The following is a 14,505-nucleotide window of genomic DNA, read 5'->3' as shown; positions in this document are numbered from 1 at the left end:
ATCACATACCCGTGTTCGGGAAGAATGAGGTATCAATGGCGCTGTTATGTCTATTTGTCAAGATACATGGGGTGGTAGTGATGTATGTCGTTGTTTTGAAGCACCTGTTTGTCATTTCCATGCACCGCTAAGTCGACCATCGTGGCGCCTAGCTGGACAATTCCAACCGACAAAGAGTTACCAAAAACGCATTGAAGTATTGTCGCACTTCTAGGTAGCACTCCTCCTGGCTTGACAAGATAAACCTTGAATGTACTCTGAATGCTATCCTCCGAACTTTCCAAGACCCTTGCCTCTGCTGCACCTCTAATTCGCCGTCCATTGGAAAAGTACCACAGAGACCTTTCTTTTTGACCTTCTTCTGAAGGTGGTTCGGTGAAGGCTCCGCCGAGCTGAACATATCGAAATTGTGGTGACCCAAGAGGTCGTGCCTGTATGCAATTGATAAACGTGAGGGGAAATTCAATGTCGACTCTCTCGTCGCCATTATATGTGCCCAAACACCAAATCGCGGCATCGGCAGTTTTCAATTCATTGATAGTAAATTCATCATACGAGGTGAAATCGTTGACAACTATTACTTTGACTTTGGGGTTTTCGGCCATGGCTTGGAGATTCCGGCGTGTGAGAAGTATAATAGAAGTTATGTATGGATGATTCAGGCATTGGGAAAGAACTTCATCCCCAATGTACCCTGTACTACCAGAAATAACCACCTTCATTCTGAAGTTTGGAATTTATAGATGATGATAGACTGGGATGGTGTCTTAGTAGCACGCGATGTGTTTTGCCGAAAGAACTCGTTATACCAGCTTTGATTGGTATTTGGTAAAATGAATGAAGAAGAGGAAGTTGATCAAATACTACTTGAAGATGTGGTGGTGAAGGAAATATATAGGTTTGAGATTGGATTGCCGAGATTCAATCCTCAGTTATGTTCGGTGGAGAATGGCGGTCGAAAGGTGTAGCCGAGAAGTAAGACAACACCTACGTTGCTTGAATGCCTATTTATTCTCAGCCCCCCTTTTGATTTCATTGAGATGCCTTTGTATTTTCCAGGGTTCCGATTCTTTATTTTTCATGACCCAACAGAAAAACTTTGCGATTGAGAGAAAGATACTATTTCGTTTAGATCACGTGAGAGAGCCGAATTATTCTCCTCCAATTTGGCCTTATGATTGGCGCAGAGTAAGCAGCAATGCTCACCTCTTCACTCAGATTGACTGACTGTGAGCTTGATTCAGTGACTAAATAATGATTGCTAGTGAATCTACCGGCCTCGAAATACAGAAATCTACGGCTGGTATCGATGTTTATTATCAAGATGCTTGGGAATATAATGAAATCAAATTAGAATGATTGGAAGGTTGGAAGGACTTCCTGCCAGAATGATCCTAGGGTAGCATGTTAAGGCAGCTTTGCAGAAACAAGCGTAGCCGGCATCGAAAGTATTGTATTCATCATGGGTTTCATACTCGTGAGTGTTTTGTCTATGCATTGTCTTTGTTACACAGACATAATTATCAAGAGTGATGATCAGATTTATCCCCCTTTTGAAGTGAACAGTGCAACTTTAACCCCGTTGCGGCTCTCAGTGATCATTCTTACCATCTCGACATGCTCCAAAACAGTATCTCTGTTTTTAATCCTAGCAAATCTTCTTGTCATTCTGACGAGCAGATATACAGACTGCGTAAGGACCTGTTGTTGGGCAGGACAGATACGAGGACCACCCAGAAAGGGAGTAAACTCCCAACCCATTCTTTTATCGTTAAATCTCTGTGGCTTAAATTCATCAAAATCATCACCCCCTGTGGTGTTGGAATGTTAGTAGCTTTTTTCATCACAAATGATCATAAGAGTAAATGGGACCCGATCAAGTTAGAAAAAGATGACAGGCACTCTATGAATAAAATCAAGGGCTAAGCAATACCCGAAAATATCTTTATCATGATTAGGACCCCAGATATTTAAAGCGACCACGTTTCCCTACTCTACAAATATAGGGGATTGTCCGTCTGGGCCACCGCCTACCGGAAGAATTGTGTTCTTAAGCGCCAGACGCTGAGGACGACCCGCAGGACCTTGAAGACGAAGTGTTTCCTGAAGAACGTTTCTAAAAGAACGTAGTGATTTTAAGGACTCAAAGGTGGGAGGTTGGTCACCGAGCCTGATACTTTCAGCTCGAAGTTGGGTCCATATCTCTGGATTTCTTACAAGATGAAACAAACAATTCGCTATGAGTACAGAGGTTGTATCGTTTTCTCCTTGGCAGATCCCTTATCAAGCACTCGTTTGACATGTGCATCAACATACGCGTAAACCTTCCCGGTATCCCTTTTCCAACTACTGTCGAAGTAATAGGTAGATTGGAGCTTTCCAGCTAACCGCCTTTTTCCAACATCCGCAAGGGCGCCATTGAAGGCCTTCAGTAAGTCTTTAGAATTATTTGGGTCATCGGGCAGTTGTGCATCGATGCATTGCCCAAATAGAAACTCGGTCGAGAGATCAAGAAACTGAAGCATATCATGTTAATATTCTATTGATCAACTCGCTATGTTTGTCCTTACCAAATTATGTAGTGGCTCTCGAAGATTAATTTCGCTCCCATCGCTTGGGATGAGATCAAGAAACCTATCGACGTGGAAACCAAGAGTGTCCATATCGGAAACTTCAGCCTTCGAGAAGATATGCTTTACAATGTTCCTAGAATGTTTCCACTAGTCAGATCAATTAGCATCTATTGGCAATGAAAATGTTAGGTATTGGCGAACGTACCGCTTTACCATCTAGAGAGGACTCCATCACCAAGAAATGCCTTGAAGAAGTTTTGAGCTAGCTTTCCATAATTCCCAAAAGAAAGAGCACAAACTCGCTGTATATTGCGAACTTCTATGGTATTGATAACTCTGGTGCCAAAGAAAATTTCCTCGAATGTTTTTCTGATCTCGCTGAAGTGTTTCATGAACAAGGCCATTTGACAGCCTTCACCAACAGCCTTCACTCTCTTCTTCATCAAGTCTGTGCCCCATACTGAATTCCGATAAGGGTATTTTAAAACTCTTTTACAGCCATGCTACTTAGCAGCTGCCCTCAAAGCACAATAAGAATTCCATCTTTGACGGAAATATACAACTAGACTGACACAAACAGTATAGAGTAGAGCGCTTGTTACGGGGTGCATGGCCATAGATCTCAAGATCGAATCGAATATAAACGCAGATATGTTCAAGAGAAGCAAGGAGAGAAAACTACTTTCCAGAACGAAAAACTGGGAGATGATAGAAAGCAAAATTTGTACTATTCCAACAATATGACCTGATATAGCATATTGCATAATCAGAATCGACCTCCAACCCGGATTTAGAACGTGTGTAGTGTTAACTTTTGTTAGTAGTCGTGTCTATGCAAGTTTCCACTCAGAAAGTCGATAATGACATCCAAATCCTCTGCGAACAAGTCAAATCCCTATAGAGAGTTAAATGACTACAAAACTCAGGTATAATTGAGGAGGATATAAGTGATTCATGACCAGACGACGCAATTGTATTGTTGAAGTTGGAAATGCACAGTATTGGAGAATATGGTAGAACAGATTTACATTTTGACGTGCTGAAATTACTAGATAATTCCAACAGATATCCAACAACATTTACGAATACGTGCCCCACAGATAATGTATTGTGTGTGTAATTGTTGGTTTCTTGTAATATCTTACAATGAGCTTTAGACGTTGTAAGTGGTTGAGTTGTTTTATGCATGTGCTGCAAATGATGCGATGTATGAATGTGCAAACGGTGGGAGGGGGAGGAAGGGAAAGGGAAAGGGATTCGGCCGGAGTACGCAATTCCAACTTGGAATTTCTAAGTCGATAAAACCCAAGCGAACATCACTATCTGTTTGTACTGATAATCTTGAATGGCGGACCACATTTCATTGCTGTAGGAACTGATCTCTTTAATAGGTTTGAGATTCAGAAAAAGAAGTATGGCACTGGGCGGCGTTGACCAAGCATAAGCTGCCAAAATACTTATGTAAACCTCACTCTTCCGTGTCCTATATGTGAATGTTCCGATATGAACCAATTCAATACAACAGAAATAGCAGATGTGTAAGCCAGTCGGATGGAACAAGTAGAAATACCTTACTAATACTTGGATTGCGAAAAGCGGGCAAAAGACATCTCTAGTGTGCATAGACCTGTATTATATGAACTCTTCATCTACCTTACTTTTGGGTGTAATACGGGATGAGGTTCGAATGGGCATCATGCTTGACGAGGTTCATCTATGCTACACTATGAGCGGGACTTGAAGATAGAGGGGTCATGGATGGGGGTGGAACCACTCAGAAAGTTAAGATGAGAGTACGATGTAATAAAACAACCAGAACTGTATGTGAATTGTATTTGATGCTAGACAACTGCAAGCAAACTGAACCTAACCATGCTTTGAGGGAGGCAACTATACCAGCACTTAATTTCATGACTACTCTTTGAGTGAATGGAAGGAAGCAAGCCCATAGTTGAGTAGGTAATAATGAAGAGTACATACTACATACGAAGCAGAACGTAGTGCACTTTGTCCTGCGCAGAGGGGATATTATATTTTGCTAATTCCTAGTAGTACACAGAAGACCTATTTCCAGATTTTGTTTCACTCCATTCCATTTTGATCCCAATTGTCATAATCATCTCAAGCCAAGCAAAAACTTTCCACCACCTTCTTTGCCACCCTCACCACCGCCGGGTAAGTAAGTGACATTAGGATTGCTTGCTAAGGTCTGTGCAATCTCCCTGCTAGCCTCGATTCTTCTAATCATAATCAGACCATCTCCTGCCTTCGCAACAGCCTTGCTAATAGTGTCTGCACTCTCGGCTTCACCTTCTGCACGGATAACGTTGGCCTGTCTTTCCTGCTCTGCCTTCTCGACAATGAATCTCGCTCTTTCGGCATCTTGTTGAGCAATCTGCTTTTGTTCAACGGCGCGAGTGAATTCTTTCCCGAATGTCATATGGGTGATTGAGACATCTTCAAGCGCAATGTTGAATTCTTGGGCACGCTTGAGGAGATCTGATCGAATGCGGTTGCTGACGGCTTCACGCTGGGTGATGAGTTCAGCAGCATCAAACTGAGCGACGATGGATTTAAGGACTTCGTTTCCGATAGAGGGCAGAACTCTCTCATCATAATCTTGACCCAAGTTCTACTGTGAATTAGTGTGACGTCGGCTTAAGATGGGGAGAGGCGACAAACCTGGTAGATCTTGGGTAGCTGTTGGACCTCAGGTCTATGTAGAACTCTCAAAGTCAAGCTGACCATTTGCAAGTCCTTACTTCCAGTGGTCGTTGAGATGTTTCTTGGTTTCGTGCGTACATCGTAGATAATACTTCTTTGTAACCAAGGAATCAAAAAATGTGTACCCTCATTGACGACTGTTTCCTTGACTCCGGATAAACGATCGAAAATAACTGCTCGAGAGCCACCCTTAACATCATATATGGAGGACTGAACGGCCGCAGTTGCAATTCCCAAAGGAACGATGAACTTGTAGAGGTTATTTAAAGATTGCGCCATCTTGAATATTGTCTATGGGTGGTGGAAAGGGAGATGTGCGGTAGGTACTTTTTCGAAGGCGGGATATCTAAAAGCTCCAGTGCGGAGGGGAGGCTCATTGCAGCTTGACATTTTTGGAGGAATCTTGCGCTAATGATGATTGGGTGAACAAGACAGGGGTGTCAGATGAATGCTTGGCGATTATAACCCGATTGCCCGACTTCTATTTAGAATATTAGAACTTCTGCTTTGACGAATAATACCGAACAATTGAATCTGTTGGCACTTCGCACATTATTCAAAATGAGACCTTCTTCAATTCTTAGATCTGGCGGCGATGGAGAGATTGGAAAGTACGGAAAGTGAGTATTTCCAACAAGATTCCTAATGCGAAGAAGGAAGAATCTTCACGGGTCTTCACGGGTGGCCAGACAATTACATGAGTGTGGGAGGGTTATGGTTTTCAAGATGTATGGCATGCTGATTATGTTACTTTACAGATATCTTGGTGGCTGGGGTAACTTGGGTGAGTTTGAAGAGCATTTCCTACCAGTACTCGACATTCTGGAATCCCCGCACAAATCACTCGACACACACGAACCTCGCGAGATGCTGAAGGGGGATCCAACCAGTAGAAGAGGATGAAGGAGGTATTAATCAAGCGCCGAAAACACGAGATTGATCAGGCGTTATCGAGCAACGAGGAGGAACAGTTTGACTGATGTGGGATATACAGGCTCCCAACCCCAGAAGGGTGTCGCATCATACGCACTCAGTGCCAACCGACAACGTCCTCTCGCCGGCGCCTTGAACGCAGCTATCTTCAACACCTGGAGACGATTCCGTGGCCAAGTCCTCTATGTTGCACCACCATTTATTATCGCATACACTGCCATGGAATGGGCTATTGAGAGGTTTGTCTTACTGTCTGTGATATCGCAAAAGTGCATTGCGTTCTAATTAGCTTTGTAGAAACGAGTACTTGAACTCCAAGCCAGGCAGATTGGAGGTTGGTGGCGAGGAATAGAGCTTGGAAAGCACATGACCAGCATGCTAAGCATTATTTGGTGTTGGACCTTTCCTGATCCTCCAAACCGAAGAAGTTTGGTGGCTATGCGAGATTCAAGGAACAAATTGGGGTGTAAAGTATTAGATTGGGATTTTGCAATGCATCATGGTTTCTAAAAAGTGTTTCTACGCAAGTCACTAGGGTGTGAGTTGTGCTATTTGTGAAAGCATTATGATACGGTGATTTGGACATGACTTTTGAGGCCGAGAATAAAGGAGGACATAATATTACTTAAAATTCACGTATCCGTGAAGTTCTCAATATTGGCCAAACCTTTGATAGTGTTATAACATCATTTTGGCAATTGCATTCCACCACGCATGCCCAAGTCATAGCTTTTCGAGAGTTTTTGAGAGTTTTTATAGCAGCTCCCGATCTAGTTTAGTGCGAATTGACCCGCCGAACATTTTGTAAAAAAAGTTCTGAACCCTCAAGCTCTGATTTCATCGCAAAACAACAAATTTGTCCAATTAACACCACCAACAATTTTGTATTGTACATTGAATATTCTTTCCAAAGTAAAAGTTTAGGATATTCAAAATGGGCAAAGATAAATCCGAGAAGCGCGACAAGAAGGAGAAGAAGGAGAAGAGAAGTGAAACCGATGGTGTTAAGAAATCTTCCAAGAAGGTCAAGAAGGTCAAGCTCAGCGAAGACAATGTCGCTGCTGCCATTGCCGAAGTTACCAAGGAGCCAGAGAATGTTGAGGTCATGGATATTGTGATTGAGGAGGATAAGGAAGGTGCAGCTGCCGAGATCAAACCAGTAGGAGCTTTGGTTCCGTTCGCAAACCCATTGGCCGATGAAAAGGTCGCAAAGAAGGTGCTCAAGAGTGTTAAGAAAGGTACATCAATTCGCTCTTTCCTTTTTTCAATTGTTGCGTAGTCCTCATTGTGGACGCAATTTCGCGATGAAAAATACTGATTGTTGTTCGTAGCTGCCAAAAACAAGACTCTTAAGCGTGGTGTCAAGGAAGTCGTCAAAGCTCTTCGCAAATCTCCTCAAGGTGCCAGCAATACCGTTTTCCCAGGTGTCGTTATCCTTGCTGCAGACATTTCGCCAATGGATGTCATTTCTCACATTCCAATTTTGTGCGAAGACCATAACGTACCATACATCTTCGTTACCAGCAGAGCCGAATTAGGAGCAGCAGGTAACACCAAGAGACCTACGAGTGTGGTAATGGTTACAGAGGCGAGATCGGGCGCAAAGAAGGCCGAGAAGATCGAGGGCGAGGAAGAATTCAAGGAAGTCTACAAGGATTTGGTCAAGGTTGTGGAGAAGGAGGCCAGGAATGTTAGAGTCTAAAAAGAGTGGTTTTGAAGAAAAACAAAAAACTTTCTGCATATGGGTTGGCTACAGATACACTTTTCGGCTGTATCATATTAAGAGCATGTCTTAACGTGCTTGGACATTACAATGGCGTTTGTGAGTATGGATAGGGCTAGGAATAAAGAAAACATTCAATTTTAATTCAACCTTTGTGTAGAATACATGCATGGAGAAATTTGGGTGCTTTCAACAGCTTATTTTGCTAAAGTCCCGCAGCTTCATATTGTTTACAGTACGTACTGACGTGCGATGCTCTGCACACTCGAAACCCTCAAATTTGATTCTCTATCTTCGCCCTTGCTCTCGATCAGTTACCAGTGGATGGCGAGAGAATGTCATGTTCTTCTGCCGTATAGCCTGCCTTGGTAGTTTTCTCCTCGACCGACGAAATTGGACCGACACCATCATAGCCACGAGTGTCTGAGCCAGCCACGCTGCCATCATTCCAATCTCCCAATGATAATCGACCGACAGTCTGAGCTATCGCGAGTTCCATCACTTCGCCTGCATCTGTCCCCTCTTTCTCCCCATGCACACTTGCCTCATCCTCTTGCTTTTCGTTCTCAATACTTTCTCCCTCTCCAAGAAATATAGTTGAGGATTCTTCGGTCATCTGCGTATGCTTCTTTCCTTCCGATGATGATGAGTATTCCGTACTTGTTCTCAAAATTGCCTGCTCATCATTATGCAATTTTTCACTTTGCGATTCCTCCTCCCAATCCCCATCATAACCACGATCAATGTCCGCCTCCGCTTCTCGCAGATCCTCTCTCCATCCTTGCATCTTCTCAGTCTCCTCTTCTATCGCATCGAGAAATATTCCCACCGCATCCATCTTCGAACCTGTTGGTGCATCACTATCTAGCTTATCTAGTAGTGTCTTCTTTATCTTCGCAGAATATTGGAGCTCTTCCCTAAGCTGTGTGTCTCTTCTTGGTAAATCCAATAGTGTTTGTTGAGCTAAGCTTCGATTTTGTTGTTGTATGCTTTCTTCCACTGCTCCCAGTTCTGCAGCATCCAAAATTGCCAATCTCTGTCCTAAATCAACCAAATCAATATGAGTATATGGTCGATTCTTGCTCGTAATATAACCAGAATTGGTGTCTTCTAAGTCTTCTTCCATGATAGTATCAATCTTGAGGCCTGTAAATGTGTTGCTATCCCGGCCAAGCCCTCCAACCCAAGAAGCCGACTCGTTTTCTTCGACCTTAGCTTGCGGAAGAGACGGAAGAGGTGCTGCGACGCTAGCTTCAATGGCATTCGGTGTGTCGGAAGACTTTCTTGCAGAATACCAGAATCTGGAATCTTCCAGTTCTTGAGGAACACTACCATGCCCAGTTGGACGTGGTTCTCGGCCCCAGTACCATGTTGTAGATTTGCCTGGTTGTACTGAAGTGGTATCTTCCCAGTCGGTAGCAAACATGTTTGTCTTGATTCGAGGTGCGATATTTTCATTTGTCGGATCATTAGAAGGTAAATCTGGAAGTACTTGTTGTGCCTTGTCTTGTTCTATAAGAGGAGGTCCAATTCCTGTTTGAGGAGAAGCTTCTGGGCCTGTAGTGGTACAGCTATCAGAGAGTTCTTGAGAAGTAACATCCTGATGATCAGGAATGCCGTTTATAAGTATTCGAGGAGTAGGATGCTGATCAAGCGTATTTTGTTCAACCGGAAGGCTGCTCGACACTACGCGAGGAGCAGTTTCTTGAACAGCGGCGACTTGGCGTTGTTGCGAAATGCCATTTAAGAAAAGATCTGTACTCATTCGAATTTTCTCTGCCGTCACCTCCGATATTTTGGGCTCCTGCGTTGGATAAACCCATTCTAGTTTGCCCGTCTGAGGCCAGAATACCAATCGTTCTGGTTCTCCGCCATATGCGATACCTGCATCTCGCAGCAAATTGACATATTGTAGACTATAGTCCGGATTCTGACCTGCCTCCATCAACTTCATCACGACACTCGACTGCACCTTCCGAAGATTCATCGTCAAATTCTCCATAGCCCCAGTTCTCCAAATCTGTTCCAGGTGTCCCCATCCATCTCCATGCAAAACCCACTTCTTGGCCATGCCCCAGCGCTGATCGAATCTAAGTTGCTCTTCGACGACTCGCAACCAATAGTTCAAAACCCCCGCACATTTCTTTACTTTTCCCAGCCACTCCTGTGCTGCGATCTGTTGAGCACAAAGTTCGTCGCTTTGCATGTAGACACTTCGTCCCGGTTCTGTCTTCATCAGTCCATCAACCTCCTTCACAACATCCATACAGCTATCCACGAAGAATTTCCGTGTTGGATGCGATCCATATGCAATCAACAACCATCTCAAAGCTGTTGAAGAAGTTACCGTCTGGTATTCCAGCACTCTTCCAAGTTGATATTCTTCCTGCTGACCGAAAATGGTAGTGATGTGGCTCGCAACGCTTAGTGAAGAGATAAGACCGCGCTCCAGTGCTTTATCAACATTGAATTTGAATTCTGGATAGTCTGTATTGGAAAATAGCTCTTCGATAAATATATGATTGAGCCATGTTGTGTTGAGAGTCTCTCCTTCGACTGGATCTGTCAAAAAAGTTACTAAAAAGGTTTGGGAGACAAGGTTAATTGCTTACCGAGCGTCGAAAAGGAGTTCTGATCTGTGGTAGAATTGTTTTTCTCCATGACTACCAAGTTTCTAGAAGAAGAGAGAAATTTGTATGATTTGTATGGATAAGCTCAAGAAAACTTGAGATTTTGAAAGAGATTTGAAATGTGCTTTGTAAAGTGATTTGTGTGAATATTTGTAAAGTGTAGGGATTGTGTTGACAAAGAGAGGATGGTTTAAATACTGCGACCAGATCGATAAATTTTCCGGTACACGTAAATATGATTGTTTGAGTTCAAGTTCACACAAAAGAATCACAGTCATAGACTATGTTTAAAGCTGTGAATAATAAATTATTTCGCTTGTTACAAATGCTCTCTTGAGTGAATGTTGGCTAGGTTTATTGCCCATCTTCAAACAAATCCTTTATGTCTGACAAAATGTCCTTGGGGCTCTAGTTTCTTTGAAGGAACCACAATCCTTTCTTCCACCACACCATTCTAGACCTGATCACTTCTGCTTTTTGGATCCCCATGAACAAGCCTCACAGTTCCTTTTCCTTTCCTTAGCCTCATCAGAGAGTTCCGATGCGAGTGGGCAACCTTTCGCAGAAAATTTACAACCTGCGGGACATCCCTTTCCCACTTTATGATTCCTGACTACTCTACGTGAAAGTGGAGGCCACGATGTGATTTCTAAAAATACTGATTAGCAACTACGCCTCTAAAGCCAATTGGACAGCGAAACAGATACTAACTTCTACCCCTACAGGTATGACGAGCATAAAAATCATATGCCTCCATGTCTTCCAATAAAGCTGGGGAGCTTTCAGATCCAGCAGCAGGAAGCTCAGGAGAATTTGGCGAAGAGACGCTCTCGTTGTCAGACTCATCGTGGGTGAGAGCCATGGTCGTAGCTGATCGGGAGTCTTGTTTGACGAGAATTATCTAGACGACTGGATGCGTCCGAATGTATTTGAATACTGTGCGACAGGAGAGGAGGGGCTCAAGAATAAGGTAGTCAAAGAGACAGATAGATACCAATAGGAAAGCTAGTAACAAGCCAGACACGATCATTGGAACGAGACGAGGCCGGCGGGTGAGTAAGGAATCGCTGAGATATAGATTCAAAGAGATTATTAGATGTATGTAAGTTATGCGCTGTTAATATATGATATATTTTATATGATGTAGAGGAGAAGAAGAAAAAAGAGGAAGAGAGGAAAAGATGGATATTTAAACAAATGGATACACATCGTTGTTTCCTTCTCTCATAAAGATAGTTGACACAATACTCTGGGCGAGGCAAGAGCGGGGGTCAGGATCTGCATGCGAGAGGGGAAAGAGACCCTAAGGTAAGATGCATCTGGTGAGATACTCTTTCCTCGTATATCTTTTATACAATTTCATGGAGAATGAAACTCTGGATTCAAATCCGTGAAAAGACCTTTCTCTGCTTGAGTCTATTTAACATGTTCAAATTTGCGGAAATAACGAGCACTCTTATGCATTACAAGATCCTATCGAGATACACAGTTACTCTCAGAGACAAAAACTCGCATCGATTTTTCTACTTCAGACCATCGAACACCCAAATTGAGAAAGCACATACAGTGATTAATTTTCCATTGACTATGTTGTGAGGGGTATTTTAACATTGACGCCTACCATGCTCATCCCAAATCCCCTAAGCACCTGCTGCCCTCGCTCTAGCCTTCCTCGACTTCTCAAACCCTTTCATGCTACGCCTGGGTCTAGCTTTAGTTTTCGTCTGCGGCTTAGCATTAAGTATCCATGCATTCATAGGTCTTCTAGCAGCGATGAATTTGCCCTCCGGAGTAAAAACTTCTACCGATGGCCATGCTTTTTCGTCCGCTGCTTCCTCCTCATCTCCCCATCCCCAGGCGGTATCATTTACAGTATTACTTTCGGCTGCATTTCTCTTCACGAGACGTCTTTTGCTAACCTGGGCCACCAACTCAACCCATCCACACCCCTCGATCAAAATATCTGTAGAAAGAATTTGAAACGGGAGTTCATCCACTTTGCTTTTGTCAGTCAATACAGTGGAGCTTGACTTCAAACGCGCCTTCGTAACATCCCATTTTAGAGGGAAAATACCAGCCGAAGCGATCTTCTCTTCACTTCCGGCAATTGTAATGTTATCAATAAATGGCTCTCTACCTTTACTTTGCATAAGGATTGCCTTCTCTGTAGACGTTAGATGCGCATCAGGTTTTATTGAAGTGAAAGCATAAGCCATCATAATGATGTCTGGATCTGTGGGTGTAATCCTGATAAGACCACCGCCTAGTACTAATGACTGGCCGGGTTTCATCACTTTTTGTTCTGGCTTTATCCGAGATTTCATTACCAACGAATTTCGATATTCCGGTTGAACATGAAGCTCAAGTTCACCTCGTGATATTCCGGGAAGATCGATGAGTTCTCCCTTTCCATTGCCAAACGGAACTCGAATGGGTGATGCGGTAGTTCCAGGAAGGGATGACACGAGTGGCATTGATGGATACGCCGTTTCCTGTTGTGCCGGGGGGAGAAGTGACATTGTGTCATTCGATTCATCATCAGGCAGTTCATTCTCTGACAAAGCCTTATCCACCTTTTCTGATTCTACTCCCATCGCTTTGAAGGTACCCATTGGCAAAGTAGCCTCAGGGGTAATATCGTTACCAATATTTGCACCTATCGATGGAAGTCCTCCGATAGTGGTTTCTTTCGTCTCTCTTCTATCTTCTACTGCATACACTGGAAGAGGTTCTCCAACAAATACCTCATTCCCACCCCTCCCCTTTGGAAAGATCTCATGGAAAAGCCGACTCTTTCCCACATTGACCTTTCCAACCATCCAATTTCCCCCTCCCCTTTCAAAAACATCCTCCTTCAAGTTTTTCGTCCACCATCCCCTTTCCGCACTAACACATCTAACATTCCCCAGGCGAACTCCTTTTCCCGCTCTCCCTAACGCATCCCTCAATACACTCGTTAAATACGGCATCATCCCATCAACCAGCGTTTTAGTTGGAGCTAGAAGGTCCGACCGGGTGATCACAAAATCAATTTCCATCTTCCTATCACCGTAGAATTTTCCTGTTCTCGAACGACGATTGTGGGACCGCTGGGGAGTCAGGTTCAACGTCTTGTTTAGGGCGGGTATGAAAGACATAGGGAAGTCGGCGGCGTCTATAACATGATATATATGATTGTATTTGTATGGAGATTCATCAATCGTTTGCTGAAGTGCTCGTATAGAAGGATGATATATAGAAACACCTGTTTGGTGATTTTTGAGATTGTGACATCGATCGCAAACTGGCTGTTCTATGGATGTAGTCGCAGACGAAGGGTTTTCCATTCCCAAAGTCTCGAGAATCGTACTATCGACATTTTCCAGAGCCTTTTTGACTATCTCATCTTCTGCCGTGGCTTTTGTATTTTTCGCCGAGTGTGAAGTCCCCAGAAACTCCTTAACTGATCTCCTCGTCAACGAATAATAGCCCGCTTCATCTTCGACTGTCGTCTGTGATAAGGCACCGCATCCAGCGCATTGTGAAGGTAATCTCGCTACAGCTTGCGCTGAAGCAATAGAAGAAGATTCCGGTGCATCTCGGTCCTGAGCTTGAGCTTGCGATTGGATATATCTTCGCTGTATCCTAACACTCTTTCGCGGTTGATTATGTACCAGCTTTGGGGATTGCCGATTTCGCGCAAGTAACGGGCAAAGAAAGATGGGTATCTCAGCGACCGCGCATTCGGCCTGCTTTGAGAATCTCAGGGCAAGTCTTCCATAGTTAGAGAGTGGCATATCAATTATCGAACGGGCGCGTTGTGTTTAAAAATGATCGCGAATTCGCTGGACATTCATCCCACCAAAAAATAAATTTGGTCGGAGGTCGGAACTTTTTATCGACAGGGGGTCAAAATCCTAGTCTCAAAACCTCAGAAATATAT

General features: G+C 43.6%; 7 protein-coding genes across 7 annotated transcripts; 2 read left to right on the top strand and 5 right to left on the bottom strand.

Moving 5' to 3' along the window:
* Window positions 1-50: 50 nt before the first annotated feature.
* Window positions 51-722, bottom strand: EAF01_009514 (uncharacterized protein; the record flags this gene model as incomplete). Its single annotated transcript, XM_038917770.1, has 1 exon — window positions 51-722. One exon carries the CDS (start codon window positions 720-722, stop codon window positions 51-53), a length of 672 nt encoding a protein of 223 aa, XP_038766579.1.
* A 1,267-nt stretch (window positions 723-1,989) lies between these two features.
* Window positions 1,990-3,016, bottom strand: EAF01_009513 (uncharacterized protein; the record flags this gene model as incomplete). Its single annotated transcript, XM_038917769.1, has 4 exons — window positions 1,990-2,212; window positions 2,248-2,516; window positions 2,571-2,706; window positions 2,787-3,016. The coding sequence occupies 4 exons, from the start codon at window positions 3,014-3,016 to the stop codon at window positions 1,990-1,992; spliced, it is 858 nt and encodes a 285-aa protein (XP_038766578.1).
* A 1,673-nt stretch (window positions 3,017-4,689) lies between these two features.
* EAF01_009512 (uncharacterized protein) lies at window positions 4,690-5,576 on the bottom strand (the record flags this gene model as incomplete). The annotated part of the gene is made up of 2 exons (XM_038917768.1): window positions 4,690-5,205; window positions 5,256-5,576. The coding sequence occupies 2 exons, from the start codon at window positions 5,574-5,576 to the stop codon at window positions 4,690-4,692; spliced, it is 837 nt and encodes a 278-aa protein (XP_038766577.1).
* Window positions 5,577-5,858: 282 nt separating this feature from the next.
* Window positions 5,859-6,582, top strand: EAF01_009511 (uncharacterized protein; the record flags this gene model as incomplete). Its single annotated transcript, XM_038917767.1, has 4 exons — window positions 5,859-5,917; window positions 6,056-6,081; window positions 6,292-6,469; window positions 6,528-6,582. 4 exons carry the CDS (start codon window positions 5,859-5,861, stop codon window positions 6,580-6,582), a joined length of 318 nt encoding a protein of 105 aa, XP_038766576.1.
* A 582-nt stretch (window positions 6,583-7,164) lies between these two features.
* Window positions 7,165-7,932, top strand: EAF01_009510 (uncharacterized protein; the record flags this gene model as incomplete). Its single annotated transcript, XM_038917766.1, has 2 exons — window positions 7,165-7,468; window positions 7,562-7,932. The coding sequence occupies 2 exons, from the start codon at window positions 7,165-7,167 to the stop codon at window positions 7,930-7,932; spliced, it is 675 nt and encodes a 224-aa protein (XP_038766575.1).
* Window positions 7,933-8,263: 331 nt separating this feature from the next.
* On the bottom strand, window positions 8,264-10,614 carry EAF01_009509 (uncharacterized protein; the record flags this gene model as incomplete). Its single annotated transcript, XM_038917765.1, has 2 exons — window positions 8,264-10,515; window positions 10,566-10,614. The coding sequence occupies 2 exons, from the start codon at window positions 10,612-10,614 to the stop codon at window positions 8,264-8,266; spliced, it is 2,301 nt and encodes a 766-aa protein (XP_038766574.1).
* Window positions 10,615-12,223: 1,609 nt separating this feature from the next.
* EAF01_009508 (uncharacterized protein) lies at window positions 12,224-14,359 on the bottom strand (the record flags this gene model as incomplete). Its single annotated transcript, XM_038917764.1, has 1 exon — window positions 12,224-14,359. The coding sequence occupies one exon, from the start codon at window positions 14,357-14,359 to the stop codon at window positions 12,224-12,226; it is 2,136 nt and encodes a 711-aa protein (XP_038766573.1).
* Window positions 14,360-14,505: the final 146 nt, after the last annotated feature.

The sequence above is a fragment of the Botrytis porri genome (genome assembly GCF_014898465.1).
Source record: "Botrytis porri strain MUCL 3234 chromosome Unknown BPOR_014, whole genome shotgun sequence".
Taxonomy (NCBI): Eukaryota; Fungi; Ascomycota; class Leotiomycetes; order Helotiales; family Sclerotiniaceae; genus Botrytis; species Botrytis porri.
Note: the sequence above shows the minus strand (reverse complement) of the source record. Positions and strands in the feature narration are given on the sequence as shown.